At 41.4% G+C, this 22,624-nt stretch overlaps 1 protein-coding gene across 1 annotated transcript in view; it reads right to left on the minus strand.

Moving 5' to 3' along the window:
- RBL1 (RB transcriptional corepressor like 1) overlaps window positions 1-22,624 on the minus strand; it is a 2,331,004-nt gene that overhangs the window by 250,269 nt on the left and 2,058,111 nt on the right. The window contains exon 19 of the mRNA XM_044089002.1: window positions 1,473-1,557. Within this exon, the coding sequence (XP_043944937.1) occupies window positions 1,473-1,557 (85 nt within the window). The remainder of the gene's footprint in view (window positions 1-1,472; window positions 1,558-22,624) is intronic.

The raw sequence follows: 22,624 nt of genomic DNA on the forward strand, positions 1-22,624 counted from the left end.
AAGGCATTAAACAAGCCTTGAGAGAAAGCTTGACAATCAGGCACGCTCTCAGGAGGGGAAGTGACCTGCTTAGTTTTCTGGGGTTTTTTTGTTTTTTTTTTTAAGAAGAAACAGGCCTACAGGGTGTAAGGCCTAATATGGGCCTAGTCTCAGTAGGGGAGGAAGGACTGGTTTGGATGTTCGCAGCAAGCCGAGGTTCCTCATCCTCATCAGCACCGCATTACCCCCACAGACATGCTTTCTGAGCTTAGTTGTGCAGCCTCCGGAATGGTACCCGTTATACCAGAATCGGTTGGTTCAGTACGTTCCTCCAGGCATACCTCGGCCACAAGGTGTACCTCAGGTGGGAGAAGTGCAGCGGTGGTCTCAGGCTTTAAAACTTTGGCCTTCTTTTTCGGTGGCTCGGCTGTATGACCGGATGGCCCTTCCATTGCAAGAGGCAGACGTTTGAGTTGTTGGTTCTCCAGATAGATGTTAAGGGCATGCAGATGGCTATGAAGGGCCTTTGGGACGGAAGCTTGAAAAATGGCACAGGTCATATGCTTGTGGTTGGGCCCCAGGAAAAATAGACAGGTCATGGGCGCCCTTATAAGGGACTTCTCATCCACACCTACACCTTCTCGTTCTGGGTGACATGAACCTGGGCAGTCATACAATGACCAAGAAAATAATAAGAAAAAAGGCCCCAACGGGGTACTTAACTTAAATCGCAGAATCCGACGACAGGATGAGCTGACGTTCGACTGGTGGCAGAGAAGATCTAAGGAAGGTACGTGCAGACATCACTTTTATGGCCCACGGTCCCTACGGCTAATGTCAGATGTCCCACGTACCTTGCAGACTAAGGCTTTTGTATACTAGCCAGACATTCGGGTCACTAGGCAAAGGCTAACCCAAAGGTTATGAATACTGCAACATGAGAATAGAAGGACATCTACAATTACTTAAGTCACAGAAGGTACAACCATAAGCAAAAAATAAATTCTGAATAGATGTTAAGTTCTTGATTAATAATACAAACCTTAACTGAAATTAATACAATGACATCTATGCAGTTAAAGACAAGCTAATAATTTTTTTTCTTATCTACATACTTATGAGGCCAGGTGACCTACAGCCATAAATGTGGTATTCCCAAGAACCGAATATTCCTGGCAGTATTCAACACTGAACTGATTATTTTTGTTCATGGATTGTTTAAACCTTTTATTATAATATGGCTATTTCAAACAAATTTGTAGTGCACTACCTTATGTTTTAATACACTGTTTCCAGTTGTTGTTATTGTCTTTGCTATGTGGTTAGGGTTGTGGCTGACAAGGGTCTTGTTACTGGTTATTTACCTGGCTAGCACACTGACTGACTAAAATAAAAGACTAGAAACCAGGCAGACAGACAGAGACTGGACTGAGGGACAAAACGAGGAATGGATGTGCACAAACCACAAAACTAACTTTCCTTATTTTACATACCGCAGTCCTCCATTTCCACATCAGTACTTCCATTTCCACATGAATCTGAGTGCCGGAGTGTCTTCAAAAGGACGCTCCTGTACACCTAGCAAATACAAAATACAAATCAGTAAGATATTTTTTATTCTAGGTCAAAGGCAAACAGACTTTAAGAGGGTGAAAAATCAGTTGCTTACAATGCCTACCATATGTAACACTAGACCATCAGGGGCATCTCATTTAGATACAACATGAAGAAAGCAAATATAGTTGAGTAAGAACTCAGTAGGATCACTGCTGCTGCTGTAGATTTCCTAACATATGAGAATCAGCTGCAGGTGGCTAGCTAACAAAATGGCCATCCTCTTGGAGCTCTGTGAGTTTCAGAAAGGGCCATCTCCTTCCCAGTGTTATAAGAATTAAGCTCGTCTCTCAGACAAAGACAGAGTCAGCCCATGCCACGTTCTGTTCTTGTTTAGTGCTGAAGGTGATAAGGCTACATATGCCCTGTAGAGGGAAGAGCCTTTAGTAATGACAAAAAAGGTACTTGCAAAGTACCACCTGTGTTTCCTGCCCTTTGCTGTGAGGAAGTCTTGCAAATCTAGGTAACCCCCTCTGTTTAAGGTCTCCCCCCACCTCTGAGTCATTACAGGGATAAGACCTCTTGGGGAGAAATCAGGAGGAAGCTAGTACTGCAACAGTGATCCTACTTAAGCATCTACTACTGCTGTGGGCTTTCACACAATCGTACTACTTTATTTGTATAGATAACAGTTGCTGTACAATTCCTGACATATGTGAAGACTCACAAAGCTATATAAGGAATGGGAGGGAAACAGCTGAGATCTTTCTTGTCAGGTTCCTCTAAAAGAGCCCTTGCAAGATTGTGGTTCCAAATCCTACCCTGCCCAGTCCTACTCCTGGATTGCAGAACCAACATGTAATGTTTAGAGAATGTATGAATGGAGAACCATATAACCAGCTACCATATACTCTGAGTTGAGACATGTCTAAAGAAATCAGCAGATGCTGCCAAAGTGGAATGTGACTTAACATGCCTCTGTATGGCCCTTCCACGATTTTCATAATAAAATAAGAAACGGTTTTCAAGCCAACTGGAAAGTGTTTGTGCTGACATTGGTATACCTTGCTTCTCTGTATGAAAAGCCACAAAGAGTTGTTCCAGCTCACTGACTTCCTTTGCTCTGTCCAGGTGTATCTGAGTTAATTTATTTTATTTAAGTTTGATGACCGGGGAAGTCCACTGGGCCATAAAAAGCACATTTTCAGTGGAAGCGCGGGGAAAAAAGCTCCAAATATTGCAAGTTACATATTACATGTTACAAAAGAATAACAAAGACTTGTACAGAACAATTAAAACATTTACAAAAATATAATACATTATGTAATAAGCTTTTAGTGAGTTAACATTTAAATAGAAAATTACTAGCCCTTTTGGAGGTTAGGGTAAACTGAACATTTGCAGAAAAAGACATTTTGTCAAATAAGCTCTCTGTAAGTAAACATTAAACAAGTAGCTACTAGTCCTTTGCAGGTTAGGTGGACCATTTTGCATGGAGAGAGTACAAGAATATTGGATTATGGAAAGTATAGTAAATTACATAGCAGAGAGAAAAGTTGTCTGTTAAAGTCCAAGAGATGGAAAATTCGTCATTTATTTGGTGGTTGCAGAAAGAACATCAGCAGCTGAATGGTCTGATTAAGAGAAAACTCATGAGAAAGCACTGAGCATGACAGCCACTGATGCCATCCCTATTCACTGAAAAACAGAACTGAAGGGTTCTTTGCACATCAAAATCTGAAGTTCAGAGATTCGCATGGTCCATGTGACAGCCACAAAAAAGACAGCCTCCCAAGTTAGACATTTAGTGAGGCCAATGCAGCTTGTTTAAAGGGGCCAAGAGTCACTTTCTTCAGTACAAAATTCAAATCTCAAGGAGGGAGGGAACTCCTCCTTGGCTGGCAAAGGTGGAAAATCCCCCTTGAGAAACTGCTCCACTATGCATTTGCCCAGGACATCTATCTTGGAAAACTTGCAGAAATGTCAAGACACATGTACTTTAATGGAAGAGGTTGCAAACAGATCACAGCAAGTATTTGGTGAACAAATGTTCTGATAAGTAAAAGAGAAACTACAGTTGGGGTGCACTTACTCATAAAGAATAGTTGTGTAAAATCTTACATTAACCATATATGACCTTTTCTTCCATGCTGCAGTATTCTGATTGTGGGATCCTCTGCCTCAGGCAACCCGAACGTTGGCTCCTATGCAAAAGCTTAGGCCTGGTTGCTACTAGTGTGTGAGACATCACACGAAGGGCCATAAACTAGGGGCCTTAACTGTGACATCTGCATGCACAGATCTCAGAACTGACTGCCCAGTCAGACAATAGTCTAAGTGGTGCCAAATTATGTCCTCTAGACAGGTTAAATGTAATAGGTGGGAGGGAAGGAATACTGCAACATGAAAGAGAAGGACATCTATGGCTATGGTAAGATTTTACACAACTATTCTATGTCCTTCTATTCTCATGTTGCAGTATTCTGACTGTGGGAGAGTACCACAGTTCAAGGAGGAGGAAGGGTGGTGGAAGAAGTTCCAGTTTCCAGGAATCCCTGCAGGATTGCCCCTGTAAACCCTGCTCTGACTCTGAAGATATGATCCAATTTTTAATGTTTGGTGAAGATATGCACAGAGGACCATGTGGTTGTCTCAAGAATGGTAGTTGTGTCCGGGCCCTTGAGGAAGGCCCTAGAGGAAGCCACAGCTCTTGAGTGCGCCCTGACTCCACGAGGTAATTGTTTCCCAAAATAGAAGTAGCAGAAGTTGATAGTTTTCCTTATATAGCAGGAAATAGTTTGTCTGGACACTGCCTTGCCCAGCGCCCTGGGTGGAAGGACACAAAAAGCTAATTCGACTTTATCATATTTTTGGTTTTGTCCAAATAGAACCTTAGTTGCCTGTGGACATAAAGGGAGTAAAGTATTCTCCCACTGTCATTCTTTGGTGAAGGAAAGAAGGTGGGTAAGCAAATAGACTGAGCGACAGCTCATTGACCACTTTAGGCATGAAGGAGGGATTGGTATGTAGGTTCACCCTAACTTTTTGGAAGATAGTGTAGGGTGTGGGTGCCATTAGTGCTTGTAATTATGAAACCCTTCTGGCTGAGGTAAGGGCTACTAGTATGAAGTTTTCCATGTGCACATCTGCAGGGAAACAGAACCAGCTGGCTCACAGGGAGCAATAGTTAGTTTTTCCTAGCACAACAGCTTAGGTCCCAAGGTGGAGGAATAGGTTTCTTTGGTGGCCTAATGTGGAGAATCCCTTTGAAGAATAGTTTGACATTCACTCTGGAAAGTAGAGGTGGGTCCATATTAGGTTAAAAGAAGGCAGAAATGACGGACAAACGGATCTTCACTGTTGAATATAAAAGGTCTGATTTTATGAGCTCACACAAAAAGGCTACGATTAGAGGAACATCTGCTTGGAAGAGGTTCCCTATGCCTTTGGAGACACCATTTGGAGAACCTTTTTCCATTTGGAAACATAGGACCCCCTGGTACTGGGTTTCCTGGCATCCTGAAGGATAGATAGCACATCCTCAGTGTAGCGGTGTCTGAAGGGGATCAAAAGTTTATTACCCAGAGGGTCAAGCAGAAAATCTCTAGATGTGGGTGAATCAGAGATCCCTTCTGTTGTGTGAGCAGGTTTACCTTGTGAGTAAACGTGTGGTGATTACCCTTGGCAAGAGATTGAAGAAGTGGGAACCAATGCTGCCTTGGCCAATAGGGAGTCACCAGCAATATATTTGGCTTGTCCCTCCTGATTTTTAGGAGGACTTTCTGAATGAGCATAAAGGCAGGGAAGGCATACAGAAGCAGTCGCTTACAAGAGATGGTGAAGGCATCCACTCTAAAAGCTTGTGGGGAGGGATCCTTGGGACAGAGAAGTTGTAATTGTCTGTTCTGGGGGGAGACAAATAGAGTTATTTGAGGTGTGCCCACTGGTGGACAATGTCTGAGAAGACATCTCTGTGCAACATCCATTCGTGATGCAGAGAGAATGACCTGCTAAGGGAATCTGCCTGATGGCTGTCCTGGGATGGAATATAAACTGCCTGCAGTGATATGTTGTTCTGACAGGCTAATTCCCATGCCTGCATTGATAGCCTGCAGAGCAGGTAAGACCTGGCTTCTCCTGTTTGTTGATGTACCACATGACAGTGATGTTGTCTGTGAAGATTTGAAGCGATTCAGGTTGCATGAGAGGGAGAAAGGCCTGTAGAGCTAGGTGGACTGCATTCATTTCCCTTATGTTGATGTGCTTTTTCTGGAGGGAGGGCTCGCATAGGGCCTGCAATTTGAAGCCATTCACAGTTGCTCCCCAGCCTAGATCGAAGGCATCTTGTGTGCATGCACTGTAGGTTCCCTATTAAATCGGCGAACGCTGTTTAATTGAACCCGTTTAATCGAAACGGCGAAATCCCAAACACATGGAACAAGGAAAAAAAAAATCACTGGGCTGTTTTCGAGACTTTGCCATTTCCTCCACTGTGGTGCAATCTCTGAGTTGGTATATTATTTAAGTAGGCAGGGTGTGTGTGTGTGTGTGTGGGGGGGGGGGGGCAAAGCCCCCCACTTTATTTTCTGTTTTTTTTTTTTTTTTTTTTTTTTAACAGAGTAGCGTTTTTTTTCACTGGGAAAAAAATTGCTGTTCCGTGTGTTTGGCATTTTGCCGTTTCGATATTTTAGGGTCGATTATACAGCGTTTGCTATTTTAAGTGTTTGCTGTTATAATATAGACCCTGCACTGTATTAGCATGGGGGTTTGCAGGAGTAGGCCTGGGTTTAGTTGCACCACCTCAGTTCTGTTTTCAGGCATTGGTAGGAATGGCACCTGAAAGTCCAGGGGGTGGCTGTGTTGTGACCAGACATTCTTCAGGTACCACTGGAACTTCTTCATGTGCAGCCTGGTCAGGGGCAGCATAGGAATTGTGGCTGCCATGAGACCTAGGAAGCGCATGAAGTTCCTGGCCGACAGGTGGTTGATTTGGAGGAGGTCTTGAAAGTGGCTAACTAGGGAGGTCACCTTGTCCTGAGGGAGGAAGGCCTTCATCAAGTTGGTCCTGATTCTGCAGCCTAGGAAAATTCTGTCCTGAGCTGGAGACAGTGATGATTTTGCAGGGCTGAGGGTGAATCCCAAACTCAGGAGAAGGGACATGGAGAAAAAAGATGCTCTTTGAGGGTGACTTCCCCTTCTGCTAGAATGAGGAGGCCGTCTAGGTAAGGGTAAATTTAAATGCCCTTTGTTCTGCAGTACTCTATTGCTAGGGCTAGGCATTTTGTGAAGACTCTTGATGCAGTAGATAAACCAAAGTGCAAGGCAGTGAACTGAAAGTGTGAGAAGGATCCAGTAAAGCGCAGCTACTTTCTGTGGTTTGGGTGGATAGGTATGTAGAGGTGTGGCTCCTTCAGGTCCAAAGTGGCCATGAAAGCTTTGGGTGGCAATACTGGAAGCAGGTTTTGAAGAGAGAGCATTCTGAAGCAAGGGACCTTCAGAAAGAGGTTTAGGAAAGATAGATCTAGGACGGGCCTTGATCTAGGATGGCAGGAATAACCTGGAGTAAAACCCTCTTCCTTCTTGGCCTGGGGGAATGGTTTCTATGGTCCCTTGGGCGAGAAGGTCTTGGATAACCTGTGGAATTAGGTGAAGTTGGTTCTTTGGTGGGAAGGGGATGCCTAGTGGTATGGGTTTTCCTGCCATGACATGAAGTATCCTTTTTCCACTACTGCTAGGACCCAGCGGTCTGTAGTGACCTTTTTCCAGAGGGGAAGAGAGTGAAAGAGACTGGATGACAGGAAAAGGTGGCTGAGGCAGTCACACATTGTTATTTCTGTCTTGAAAGGGCTGTCTACTGGAAGGCTGAGAGGGGGTTGCCGTAGGGGAGGGAGCCTTCCAGGACCCTTTCCTGTGTCTGGAAGTGGAGGAGAAGGTTGGAGCCGGGGCTCTGCTGACAAAGGAAGTTTTGGCTGGGTACTTTCTGTAAAATTTAGGTACTGGAGAGACCAGTAAGTGCTTTAAGTCCTGGAGCTCCTTACTTTTTTCTTGTAGGCTTTTAAACAGTTCAGCTGACTGTTTGCCAAATAGGAATTTGTTATCCAGAGGCGCATCCAGTATTTTGGTTTAAAAATCTTAAGGCAGGGGCTGTAGCCTAAGCTAGGAGCATCTGCACAGAACAGAAGCTGATGCTGCAGACCTAGCAGAGGCCTCAGCTGCATCATAGCTGTGTCAGGTGACCTGAGATGCCAGGGACAGCTTAGATGCTACCTGAGACTTGTTGGGGGAGTCAGGGAAGGGGAAGAGCAAAGAGGAAGCCTGTGAAACCAAATCTAGGGAATATTTGACCATGTGGGTCTGGTAACTGACTGTCCTGAAGGCTAGTGTGGAAGAGATATTTATCTTTTTCCCCAGTCTGTCCATGACCTTGCTGTCCCTGTCTGATGGTAAGAGGGAGGAAGAAGGTATGAGTCTGGACTGTTTGTCAGGGGACACTGCAATAACTACAGGATCTGGCAAGGGGAGGGGGGTTATAAGGAAACTGTGCTCATCAGGGACCTTATAAAACCAGTGAGGTCTCTTGGGAGTCTGGTGGTTGTGATTCTGGAGCCCTAGAAGCTGATGTAAAGGCATCCAGGTAGGCTGAAATCACAGGAGGGGTAGCCGAGGGGGAGGGTGATTCCATCTATAGTAACTCAAAATACCTTTCTTGGACTTCTGTCATTTGAGCCACATCCCACTTGAAGTATTTCCTTAATTTAGTGATTGTTTTCCCAAAGGTAATGTCCTCACAGGGAAAGCCTCCCTCCAGGGAGTCCTCCTCTGGGGAGCTGTAGTCCAAAGGGGATGCTATTTGAGAGGAGCAGGTGACTTGACTCATCAGAAGAGGAATCTTTTTCCTGGGTATGGGTAGGGGGGATGGAGACAGCTGAGGCTGGCCTGGGCCTGAGGACAGGCAAAGTGGCAGCTGTGGATGCTGAAGGCCTAAGAGCCATAAAGGCTTACAGCAAGGACTGGGAGAAGGAGTGCTAGTCTGGTTGCTCCTAAGAGGAAGGAGTTTCTTCTTCAGAAGAGTTGATTTTGCTGATATGAAGGGCCTACTTTCAAGGATGTGGCCTAAGGGTGAGGTTTCGGATTCCTGGACCACGGAAGTGGTTCCAGTGGAGCCTGGTTTCCCCTTGACCTCGGTCATAGCCGATGTCGGGAATAACCTCCGAGGACATGCCTACCGGTGCTTCAGAAGTGGTTTCCTCGAGGGTAGTTGCAAACTTTGGCCTTCTTTTTTAGGTGGCTCCACCTCGATGGACGACTCTGGATCCTTCCGTAGGGCTAATCGTTTTAACCTCTGGTTCTCGAGGTATAAATTTAGGGCTGCCAGAAGACTACGGAGAGTTTTTGGTACAAACGACTGGCTCATGCTACAAGTGGTGTGGCCATGTTCCTGGCCTAAACAGAATACACAAAGTTCGTGGGTATCTTTGTGCAGGATTTGACGTCCGCACCTACATTTCCCCTTCCTAGCAGACATCGGCTAAGAAATCAAATAACAACCTAAGCTCAAGCAAAAATAAAAGTTTTCCTCAATGGGGTACTTATCTTTAGACATCTTGAGGACAACGGAGCGAAGCAATCGATCTGACGCTCAACTGCGGCAGAAACGTTCTGAGGTCTGTGTGTGCAGACATCACATTTAAGGCCTCTGGTTTATGGCCCTGCATGTGACATCCCATGCACTAGCAGCAGCCAGACTTAAGCTTTTGTATAGCAGCCGAGGTTTGGGTTGCCTGAGACGGAGGATCCCACAGTCAGAATACTGCAACATGGGAATAGAAGGACATCAGTAGATGTACAAACTCCTCACCACTGCAATAGGCTTTAGGCTATATGGGTTGCATCTTGCCCAGGATACAACTGGCCAGATCAAGTCCCCCCTCAAATGTTGATGTACCAGACCACTGCCACATGGTTGGTCTGGATCAAAATTATAACTTTGGGGAGATAGTTGTGAAAAGCCTGCAATATCAGGAGGATCACACTCCTCTCCAAAACAATGATGGGCAAACTGGCTTCTAACTGGGACCAAGTACCATGGACCATCCTCCCTTCCTAATCCCCCCACCCCACCCCAGGAGGAAAGCATCCATGGTTATTACAGCAGTGGGCTGGACAAAAAACAAAGAGGCGTCCTGAGGACACTCAGTAAGACATCAACCACCATTAGATGTGATGATGACACACCTCTGTAAGTTGTGTGGGTAACTCCATAGAGTGAGATGTCAAAGACCACTGGAATGACAGAGTCCACTGAAGAACCCTTATGTAAAACCTGGTGAAAGGAATTAGGGATATGGCCGCAGTCATCAAATCAAAGAGAAGCCGAACTAGAGAACCTGGTGGTCTGTGAGACAGAAGAATCTTATGGGCCTGAAAATACAGAGATAGTAACTTTGAGCGAGAGGGCTTTGCAGTCTGAATAGTCATGTCTACACAACAACCTATAAAATTCAGGGCCTGGAGTACTTCTAGATTGGATTTCTCTAAGTTCACCATAATCCCCACGGAGAGGCACAGATGGAGCAAGGAGTCTCTTGCCAGAACTAGCGATGCCCTTGAAGTTGCTGTAAGGAGATAGTCGTCCACATACAGGAAAACCCAGAATCCTTGCAGCCTGAGTTTTAAGTTTTTTGTGTTGGAAATTGTGCAAGATAACATTAGAGGGGGGTGATATTAGGAATTAGACTGAGCTGTCTGAATTACGTTGGATTACGTTTTTTAATGCAGCAAAGACACCAGGAATAAATGACATGGTATCTATTAAACCACTGTTGCGTGCACGGGCACTCCCCCATTGATGTTTTTTTTATATCTGTACTTTTATGTATGAAAAATGTTTTAGATGTGTGGTTTTAAGCTGCTGTATTTTATTTGTAAAAAAGTTTTACTAGGTGTTGATGGTGTGTTAGCATTGAAATGGTCTGTGTGTCTTTAAGAGGATGGTGTTCTCAATTAACTTGACTAATCGATTGTTTTTAAATATTGGAAGAATGCTGCTGTTACATTCCGTCTGAAGAAGCAGCTGTTAGGTCGCAAAAGCACTTACTCTGTTTAAATATTAAAGTTTATTCCTTTAGCTGCGGTGATTCTGTTAATTTTTTTTATTTATGTATTTGTGCTTTTGTACGTTTGACAGAATAGTTTCCAGGATCCATTTTTTATTTACAGTGAATGACTCTCAACACACAAGAATTAGATGTGATGGCTTTTTCAAAGTTGAAGGTGGTGAGCCAAGTCCCCCCAGGCTGTCTCCAGAGTGCATCAGTTGGGCAAATTTTCAGATGTACTGAAAGGGCTTGCTGGAGAAAAGGCCATGAAACCCTGATTCTGTAGACCACTTCTCCCCTTAAGGTGGCATCTTCTCCTTCTGCCCTAGGGGAGTACTGTCACCTGCAGCATCCTGAGTATGGATACTTTGGAAATGGGCAGCATGGTGGCCAAGTGAGACTCCATGGATTTATGAGTCTTGACTGTAGTCTGGGATGCTATTGACTTGGAAACTTCACTAATCAAGTTTCTCCTTGAAGCCTGATTAGGTGTGCCATACAGTTCAGCACAGGGAGAGGAAAAGTGGCTAAAGTATAAGTGCACTTCTCAAATTTGTCCAATGCCTGTGAGTCCTTGTTCGGGATATGGACTGATGCACTCTCTGTTGAGAGCTCTTTTTTACTGTCTATGGTTACAATGCCACTGACCACAGGCCCTTGCTCCAATGTGTCCTATCCGTAGACAGAACTAAGATTTTGTCTGGCTTCCCAGAGATAGGCTCCACCACATCCACTTCTCTCCACTCTCCACACAAGATCGATGAGCTCATCAGGAGGAGGTACCACCCAAACTGTAGATGGGCCTGCACCAAAGGCCTCAAAGAAACACTGACTTTTCAGGGGGAAAGGGCTTTGGTGGTCCAACTCCCTTTACCTCAAAAACTCAAAAAGGTTACCAAAACAGGCACCATCACAGGGAGATTTTGGGTCATCAAGGTCGAGTCAACGATTCCTGTGGGGAATCTAAAAGTTTCCTTTTACACTGATGCTTCCTTGTCTTGTGTATTTTTTTTTTTTTTGTATTTTTTAACACTGTTATTAAATTATCATTTAAGACACAGGAAAACATCCATTAACAGAAATGAACGCAAACCATTTTAACATTTTTCCATACAAATAAAATATACATCACATATATTTTCTCTGCTTTTATCATCAGTCCAACAAAAAAAAAAAACGCTGAATTCTTGCCTTCTTTTAAACCTCACTCCTCCTACTAGTGAACATTATGCATGCATTTTTCCCACAATTACCATTATGTAATTTGCTCTTTTCCTTATATAAAGATCCCTCTTCCAGTTCCTTTAACTCTTTTATAGTATTCAATACCTCAAATACAGTTGATGTAGACTTTGATTTCCATTTTATAGTAATTGCTTTTTTTTTTTTGGCAGCCAGAATAATTTAACTTAATATGGCCTTACTATGTCTAGGCAATTCAGATCCTTTACCCCAGCTCAGAAGAACCATTTCCTTATTTACAGCCATTTGCTCACCCAATATTTCTGACAGAGTACTCTGTAGGGAATTTTAAAAAAATTGCCAATTCATTATACTCCCAAAAAATATGTTCCCAGTTACCTCTTTCTTTTCCATCATACCTCCAACATTCGCTATCTACCTAAGGAAAAATTCTTTGAAGTCTGCTTGGGGTATAAAAACACCTATGCAAACACTTCCAAGCAAAGATCCTAAACCTTCTGGAACTGGTTGCATACTTGGGAGCCATATATATATATATATATGTCTTCCCATTGTTTTCTTGTAAACTGCTTTTCCAGTCTCTTTCCCCAGTCTTTTCTAACCTCATCTGATTGATTCTTAATAGTTAGCATGCAATATTTTTGTATGCTGTACGAATTATCTCTTTTTAGAAGCTGCTTCTACTCTAGATTCAACTAAAAACTCTACCAGATCAGGTCTTTCATATGAAATTCCCGTCCCTTTCTTTTTGCCTGTACTCTTGAGATCAAGCCCTGGTAGGGAAGATAGTCTCCAGCCTGCAATCCAAATATCTTCTAGGCCTCATCTCACTTTATTACCTTTCTTGCTTGAGTTATTTGCTCCCAATATCTTGGTTCCATTGCCAGGTTTCTCCATCTTGCCTATTTTCTGTACTCCTACTTGCAGTCAACCCTATTGGCAAAAATCTCCTTTCTCCATTATCATGTTGGCTTAGTTTTTAGAATACTTTCTGCTACTTTATGAATATAATATTGTGTAAGATTTTTATTATTCTCCTTAAGGACCTGCATTGCCGTCTCCAGTTAATACTTCACTCTTCTGCCGCAGTTTTGTCAGGATCAATTCTTTCTGCTGTTATGACTGCACCTTTACTAATATGTCTTGGCTGCTTTCAGATGGCTAGGTTTGGAGTATCTCGATGTGCCGTCTCAATTACTAAATCTTGCTGAGGAATACCAGTCCAGGTTGCTTATTTATGCTTTCATAAAATTAATGCAGTTTTTGTTTTTCTGATACAGCAAAAAAAAATTCAGCTTTTCTCTGTTCCCGCTATCTTCTAAATCTGCTAATTTTTGAAACAGCTCTTCTTGAAAAGCCTTATACTCAGCTAGCTTTTTCTTCATTTCAACCTCTGATTTCTGCAGTTTTATCAGTTCATTTGAACAGTTAGTTAAAGCTTCTTCTATTTCCCCCAGGCTTTTCTTATTTGAGGTGATAAAATTCCTTCAGTCTTTCATTTATTTTAATCACATTTGTGTATATTTCATTTATTTTTTCTCTAAATTACTGGAAGACATATAATTTATCCAGAGATGTTCATCATTTGGCGATGATGCCAGAGACTTTGAGAGATCTTGCTAACATGTGAAGTCATCCTTGGCAAGAAAAACAAAGTTTGGTATCATGTTATTTATTTATTATTTATTGACATTTGTTGACCGGGAAAGTCCACTGGGCCATTGACCCATTTTCAGTGGAGGCCCAGGGAGAAAAGCTCCAGGTAATACATTCACTATAAAACACTTAGTATAAAAGCATTTTGACATTTAAAAAATTACAAAAGTGTTTGCGCATTATATACATAGTGGTAGTACATACAGATATATCACATTTAAAGTGAACATACTAAAGACATTTTGAATTAAAATAAATAAATAAATAAACATTTGTACCTTTTATACCAAAGTGGTAGTATATATTTAATATAGTACGTTTAGATGAACATACATAGTTCCATATTCAGGTAAAAAAATTCTTAGAGGGACTGGGTGCAAGAAAGAGAAAGTCAATCAGTAAAGGGGAAGAAATATATGGAGTTAATTGAGTGCCACCTAGGGTATTTTAGCTAGAGGTAGGGAAAAGGGAGAAAAAAAAAGGCAGGAGGGGGTATCAATATTTAATGCGTTAAGTTGTGATTGTCACTTTGGATTGTTTAAGATGAGGTAGGGAGGCTATGGGGGTTTGATTGTTGTGCAGAGACAGGATAAATTATTTTGATAATGTAGTTTGAGTGATGATTTAAAGAGTTTTGAAGATTCCATTAGGGTTATATGGGAAGGTAATGTGTTCCAAAGTTTGGCTATATTACAAGTGTATAGACTTTGTCCAGCTCTTTTGTTTGGTTTTATAACCTTTATAATAGTTGTTTCTGGGAGGATCTAAGTGACCGAGTAGAGTGTAGGTTTGTACGACTGAGTGGAGTGCTGGGCAGAGGTGGGGTCTGAAAATTAGTTTATGTGCTAGTGTTAGTTGAGTATATGAAAGATGGCTCGGGAATTCTAGCCAGTTGAGTTCTGCAATTGCTTCACAGTGGTGTGTTCGGCTTGGTTTTCCTGAGGCAAATTTAGCTATTTTGTAATAGCAGGATTGCAGTTTATTCCTAAGGGATGAAAGTAGGTTTGTAAAGATGGCACTTCCATATAGAAGGGAAGGGAGGAGAAGGGTATTTGCTAGCTTAGCTTTGGTTTGCTTGTTGAGGTATAATTTGTACCAATATAGTTTGCCTAATTTAAAGTGTACTTTTTTATGATGTTATGTATATGTGGCTCAAAGGTCACTTTGTCATCTATTGTCATACCTAATAGTTTGGCAATTTTAGTTATTTCTATTTCAGTTCCATCTTTACAAAAAAATCTTGAAGTCTAAGTTTGATGGTTTGGAACTGAATAGGAGTAGTTTTGTTTTTTTGGCGTTTAGTAATAGTTGAGAATTATTTAACCAGGTTTCTATAGAAGTGAATGCTTTTTGGGTTATTTTGCGAAGGTCAGGGAAGTTGTTGGCGGAAGATATAATGGTCGAATCATCAGCATATTGGATCAAGTTTCCTAGTTGAGAGACTTTGTGAAGGTCGTTGATAAAAATATTAAAGAGTAGTGGCCCTAGAATGGAACCCTGAGGGACTCCTATGTTGTTTTTTTGATAGGTAGATTGTGCTTTTTCCCATTTTACTGCTTGTTCTCTGTTATTGAGGTAGAAGGTAAACCATCTGACAGAAGTGGGGGAACATCCTAGCCTTGCTATTTGGTATAGTAGTTTGTTATGTGATACTGTGTCGAAAGCTTTTGACAGGTCTAGAAGGATTACTGAGGTATAGAGACCAGTGTCAAGGGCTTTGTTGACAGTATCTGTAAAGGACAGCAGGGCTGTAATTGTGCTATGTCCTGGACAGAAACCGTGTTGTTTGGGAGAGAGAAGCTCATTGTCAAGGAGGTGTTTAAGTAACTGAGTGTGCACGCATTTTTCCAATATTTTTGATAGTGGTGAAAGTATTGAGATTGGGCGGTAGTTTGACAAGTTATGGGAAGTTCCACCTTTATGTAGTGGGGTGATGACAGATTTTTTTCCATAAGTTTGGCACATAGCATTTAGAGAGAGACCAATTTATTAGTATGCTGACTGGGTATGCAATTGCACTTGATGCTAGCTTTAAATACTCAGGGGAGTTTGTCAGTAGAGAGAGAGAGAGAGAGCAGGGTTTAAGTTTATTTAGAAGTTTACATATTTGTGAGGTCGGAATAGGTTGGATGGAGAATGAAGGTGCTGTTGGATTTTTAATGCAGGAGTCTATTATAGGGGAAGTGTTATTATGTGAGGGATCTGTTGTAGGGTCTTTGATTAGGTTTTGAATAGTAGTTACGAAATGGGTGTTAAAATCATGAGAGATTTCCTGTGGGCTTTTGTGAGGTGTGGGGGATGGATTTTGTACAGTGCCAGGATTAAGTAATGTGGAGGCTGAAATCCAAAACTTATTTGGGTTATTTTTTTGCATTGGATAGCTGCAAGGTAAAGTAGTTTTTCTTATCTTGTATGACTAGTTTTTTGGAATTATTTCGGAGTTGCTTATAGGTAAGTTCAGTTTGTTTGGTTTTTGATTTTTGCCACTGTTTCTATGCTTCATCTCTGTGGAGGAGGCTTTGTTTTGTTGATTTAGTTAGCCAGGGGGCATGATTGGCCTTGGTACGTTTGGTTCATATGGGAGCTAAGCTATTCAGTGTGTCCAGAAAAAGTTTGTTGAAATAGTTAACAGCTTCATCTAAAGGGAGAGTTTTTAGTGGGAGCCAATTTTGAGTTTTTATGATGCTTATAAATGTATCTGGGTCAAAGTGGGCGAGGTTCCTGGATGTTTTGTAGGTATGCATTTTTGATATTTGTGGGTGGGTCCTATGGGTGAATACTGGGAGGTGATCACTTAGTATGTTAGGTAAGGTGCCTGAGTTTGAATAGTTTTGCGGCTGGGATACTAGTATCCAGTCTAGGGTGGATTCTGATCTAGTGGCTAGGCCATGGGTAGGAGTTGTAATAAGCTGTGTGAAACTGTGTAGGTTTATGCTGTTAATTGGAGAATTGGTTGTTAGGTTTAGCCAATTAATGTTAGTATCTCCTAGAATAATGGTTTCCTGTGAGATGTTCTGGTTTGTCCAAGATAAAAAGTCTTCTAGGAGGGGAATATTTTGGCCTGGTGGGATGTAGATTACTGCTATAATTATTTGTTTGTTATTGTTAATGTGAAGGGAAGTTAGTAAGATTTCTAGATTGCCAAAAGTGGGGAGTTGTTTTGGATTACTTGTTAGGTTAAGGCTGTTATCATAGAGTAGTGCTACGCCACCACCTTTTTTATGGAGTCTATCAGCACGTAGTATGCTGTACCCTGGAAGAAGGATTTCAGTATCAGAAATGTGTGTTTTAGCCAAGTTTCTGTTACTGCTACAATATTTGGGGTGTGGGTGGCTAGCCATGCATGGAACTCAGTAATTTTATTACATATGCTACGTGAGTTTATTGTTACTAGTTGAAGTTGTAGGTTTTTTGGGATAGTTGAGGATGTAAGGCCAGGGTTGGGGTGGATGTCACCACATTGTGTGACAGGAGAAAATGAATAATAGCATTGGTGTTATTTTTATGTGAAAGTGGTTTGGGAAGATAAATATTGTTTAATTTGAGTTTTGAATGGTTGATTAAAAGTTTTATTTTATTTAAGTTATAACTATTGTAAGGGAATAAGGAGGGTGGGATGTTTGAATAGCTATCTCTGTTAGGAGTCAAAGGAAGGGTTTGTGTACTAGTTCTTGCAGTTTGTGAGGGCAAGGTGGAATATGTAGTGGTAGTTAGGGTTAATAGAGTTAAAGTTGTAAATAGGCTAGAAATGAGAATAATGTATGTTGTGTGCCTATGTGTATTTGTGTGGGAAGGCATCTTTCTATGGAGAGTAGCTGTCAATTTAAGTGGTTTTGAGAGTGGGGTGGAGCTAGAAAGTGTAAGCTGACTGGTTTGCAGGCGATGAGGTAGTTTGGGGAGGGGTTTATTGATGTATAAATCTAATGGAAGAGGGGGTGGGTGGGAATGGGGGTGTTGTAGGGGAGCAGAGTGAGCCCGAAGGGCGAACGGAGCGGGGCTGGCTCCAGTCTAGTGATTCTAGGACCAGAAAAAACAATGTCCACGAATATGATAGGTATGACAAAGCCTAGAGGGGCTAAGAGAACCTTTTGTTTTTCTGTTAGAAATAAATATCAGCAGGCAACAAGACGGGATGCAAGGGGAGCAAATGTGTGGGTATTATTAGATGTTTTTTAGCCAGTGAAATCTAACTAGCAATGCAGAGTGTGTTAGCAAATGTGTCTGGGGAGGAATATAGGGTGTATGTAACTATCGGGTAAGGGAATTAGATGCAGGAGGGTTATAAAGATAAACAAAAGCCTATACAAGATAGTAGGGTAGGAGACCTACTTAACCAGCAGATTAACAATGGCTGCAGGCTAATGCGAAAGTAGTCAAAGGTATTGGGGCAGCTGGGCTAAGGGAGGTAAGTAGGGTAACATAAATGACTATAGAGGAATGCAGGGTTTCTGCGCAGCATGCTTCCAGATGTATAAAATAACGTTATTATAACAGTGAAAGCATTAGAGCAGGACATGCAATATGCTCAGAATGTTTGTTGTCTTGTAAACCTTTAAGGGCGTCCAATTCACTGCATCTTCCTATTGAGGAGGTGCATTTTTGTTTATCAGGACACTAGCTGAGGGTATTCCAGGAGGCAAAGGTGTACTAACAAAGGAAAGGAGCGCAAGATAATCATTAAAAATGTAATAATGCTTTGATAGACGTTAGATGCGATATAATGTCCAAATGAAATGCAAAACAAACAATGCCTAGTTCCCAGTCTGAAAACGCTATTCAGTATTCAGAAAAAATAAACAAAACAGTGCCTGGATCCCACCTGTAAAACTACACAGTTCTCAGAAAACAAATGCTTGGTTACCACATGAAATGCTGTCAAGTTATTTTTGAAAAGTTAAAAAAAAAATACAACAAAGACAGTGATTTGACCAACGCGGTTAAACAAAGCATGTATACACTATCTACGATAGTTGATATGCTTATTTTGTTACCCTAGACAGCGTAGATAGCGTAACAAAGGAAACGCTAGTATTTAGTTAATACTGCTTAGTTCTAGGACACCTTATTCATTAATTACATTATTCATTAATTTAAAAAATAAAACGAAGACAGTGTTATGGTCAACGCCCCAGTTAAACAAACACATTATTCAGTAATTACCTTATTCATTATTAGCACAAGCAAGATAGTGTCACCGTTTGCAAAAATATACAGTTGGCTTTTAGTCATGCACACAAAGTGAAAGCTATGATCATCAAACGAGTAGTAGAAATGCTTCTAGTACAATCACACTTGCATTGCTTGTTTTCATTATACTGTGAAAGATTTCTGTGCCAGTTACTGTTTTCTGCACTTCTTTAAAGTTTAAAGTTGCACTTTCAAAGTGCTCTAAGGGGTTCTGTTTATAGTTCCTTAACCCTTGGTCTCCAAACCAGTCATTTTACATTAAGGGAGTCAAAGTCTGTACTCTTGTGGCAGGTGAAGGGGTCCAATACTTGTCAGTCTGGGAGAACATGGTTGACATGCCATGCTGCTTTGACAAGGATGAACTTCAACTGTCACCACTAGGTTTTCAGATATTGGCCAAAACATTATCCACCCCTACAGTGCCTTATTTAGGCACTGCCAAACAGACAAACGCTACAACATAGCAAAAACTACTCAGGCAAGCTAAAGGTATAACTTTCCTCACCCTGGGGAATGCTGACATCTGTGCAGTTACTGAAACATGGAAAGCACGCACTCCTGCAGTTCATGGCTATAACACCTTTCATATTTTCCGACCACCCTCTGAAAATGAAAGAGCAGAAGTTGGAGGTGTATCTATCTACATAAAGGATAAACATACCTCAAGGCTGATCAAACAATATGAAATGCTTGAGCTACTTGATCTCCAATTAACCACAGGAAAAATCCACTACCATATTTCTGCAAGCTACAGGCCCCCAACCATGAACCAGGAAACCCATACATCATACCTGAAATTACTTGAATCACTCACCATCCAGCCCAATACCATACACATGGATGATTTTGACTACCATTCCATTAACTCGGAGGCATACACGATCACTAGCATGCAGCCCCAAAGATTTCCTGACTGTTGTCTGCACTCCCACTAGGGGAACAAATATCCTAGAATTGGTACTCACAAATATGGGAGAGTGCTGCACCCCCCCCCCAACCCAAGTGTGATGTCCCCACTGGCAAAATCAAATCAGAAAGCTGTCTCCTTGAAATAAAGGTAAAACTGGACCCCTCGCCTATCCCTAAAAACTTTTAAGAACTTTTCTAAGACAGATAACCTCCTATTAAGTGATGGCATAGCTAGTTTCCAAGGTCACCCAAACCCATAAGCCTATGCAGAGGTGTATACTAAAGTCCTGTACAATCATATAAACAACTGCACAGAAGTGGAGTACCAGACTGAAATAAACCCAGGTCAAACTGCAACAAAACAAAGAAAATCCTGTTGAGAAGAGGGAATGTGCACAACAGAGCAAAAAGTCCATTAGTATAAACAAGCAAATCAGGGAGCTAATCAAGTCTCTGAAGGCAGACTTTGAGGTAAAAATAGACTCCAAAGCTAAGGATAACCAGAAGTCATTTTCAGTTATGTCTGCAATCTTAACAGCAACACCGAACAATGTGCAGAATTAGCTGTAGATGGCATCACCTGTACTCAGCCAGAAGATACAGCAAATCTGCTGGCCAATAAATTAAAATCAAATTTAACTTTCCCATCACCCCCCAGCTGTCTCCCCAGAAATACCTTCCACCACTCCCCCAATTATCACCAATGAACAGGTTGCCAATGAGCTTTCTAGAGCTGAACACAGCTTCAGTAGGGCCCGACAATATACCAGGTTGCCTCTTAAACAGCTTGAATCAGGGCCTATTAGGATCTCTATTTAACCACAGCCTCTGGACCGGCTTTGCCCGATAATGTGGAGGACAGCAACAGTCATCCCTCTGCATAAAAGGGGGCCACCACCTGACCCAGGAAATTACAGTCCCATAAGTTTGACTAGACTTATATGTAAGGTCATGGAAAGAATAATCATGGACCTGATAAATAATGGCACTGGAAACGTCCAAACTGCCGACCCAATTTGGCTTTGCCAAGGGCAGGTCATGCCTACTAAATCTGGTGGACTTCTTTGAGAAAATCACTAGGACCATGGATAAGAGTAAAACAGTGCATAGAACCTACCTTGATCTGGCCAAGGCATATGGCACAATTCCCAACTCACTTATAAACAAACACAAAACTGGGCATAAATCCCTAAGGCATAAGATGGATAGCCGGTTACCTCATGGACAGGACATGTGGTTAGAGTGGGTGAATCTAGATCCAGCAAGAGGTCAGTTACTAGTGGTGTGCCACAGGGAGCAGTGCTGGGACCACTGCTGTTTGGAATATACTGTTTGAAAAAGAGAGAACTTACTTTACCACTTGACATTAGCCCACAAAAACACTGGTTTAGCAACTATTTTTTGATAAATAGAGCAGAAAAATGTCTGGCACAATAATGTAGGCAGCAGAAAGTAGAAGAGGTTGTTGCCAAACTTAGGGAGTGTGCAACAAGAAAAATAACCACAGATCTCATTACGGTTTCAGAGATATTTTGGAAGTTTTACAAAAATTTGTATGAAGCAGAGAAATATGGAACTCAAGAAAGAGTGCAAAATGGTAATACGGAAGACTTAATTGCTTCAGGAAAGTTTCCAGGAACAAACGGTAATCCTGTGGAAGTTTGGAATTTAGGAGGGAAAAAAGTTATAAGGATCTGGAAGATTTTGTTTAACAGTAAGCACCGACATCTTGGAAGAAAGCTGTGGTGGCTATATTACCTAAAGATGGTAAATACCTATCAGACCCAGCTTCATAGAGGCCCATTGTAATTTTAAAACTGTAACTATAAAGTGTTTATGTCTATGCTAGCTAAAAGAATGGCCAAGATGTTACCAAAATTGACGGATATGGATCAATGCTGTTTTGTTGAGTACAGGCAAACATTTGACATTACCAAAGGGAAGCAGAATGTGAGAAAGAAAATACCACTGTTACTGGTGGGCCTCGATGCAATGAAAGCAGTGAGCTTTATTTGCAGACAATATTATTTGTACCTAATTAATTGAGAACTATACATCTCAGTGTTGTGAAACATTTTGAGACAGTTTCAAGTCTTTTTTGGATATAAAATTAATGAAGATAAAACAAAGGCTACAGTTATAAATCATGTAACCACACACAAATAGGTTAGGCAATACCCATATTTATGGGGACATGATGTGATGAAATATTTAGGAAAATGGATTAGAAAGTTATGGCAGCTAAGGATATGTGGGACAAGACTAAACAAAAGATAATACAAAACTTGACAAACTTGAAGCTCTTGTTTATGGATATGAATAGTAAGACACAAGTAGTGAAAAATGTTTTTAGTCCCTTTAGTTTTCTATACAAGTCAGGAATGTTTTTTTTTTTTTTATCAGACAGAGGAGAAGCTGTGGATAATAATTTATTAAGGAATGTATCTAGGAGGAGAAGCGGGAAAGAGTTAAGTGGAATAAGTTTATTCTTTCAATAGAACAAGGTGATTTAGTATTATCTGATTTGGAGGGATATTTTCAAGCTACACAGTTAAGGCTCAAATACATAATACAAGCAGAATGTTATTCTTCAAAATCCAAAGAGATGATGATGAAGCAGGGAAAAGTTCAAGATTTTGGATGCAGATCCTTATGGAGAATAATAACAACCATACAAAATATTATATTCATAAAGTTGCAGATACTAAGTAAACACAAGAATGGAGATTTTGCCAATAGGTATAACTGCAAGTAGGGGACAGAAAATAGGCGAGAGGGGGGCTAGAATTTACTGGAGAAAACTGGCAAGAAAACCAAGGTATTGGGAGCAAATAACTAGAGAGGGAAATGTAATGCTACAGACTTTCTTCCCTACCAGGGATTGATATCAACGTATAGGCAAACAGAAAGGGATAGGGAAATCTTAAGTGAAAGACCTGGTGGGGTTTTATTCAAATGTAGAAGAGAAGCTGCTGTTAAAAAATGGATAATTAGTAGGACATATAAAATATTACATGATAACCATCAAAATCAAAGGA

The sequence above is a fragment of the Protopterus annectens genome, chromosome 12.part0, assembly GCF_019279795.1.
Source record: "Protopterus annectens isolate FY-2018-M chromosome 12.part0, PAN1.0, whole genome shotgun sequence".
In the NCBI taxonomy this organism is placed as follows: domain Eukaryota; kingdom Metazoa; phylum Chordata; order Ceratodontiformes; family Protopteridae; genus Protopterus; species Protopterus annectens.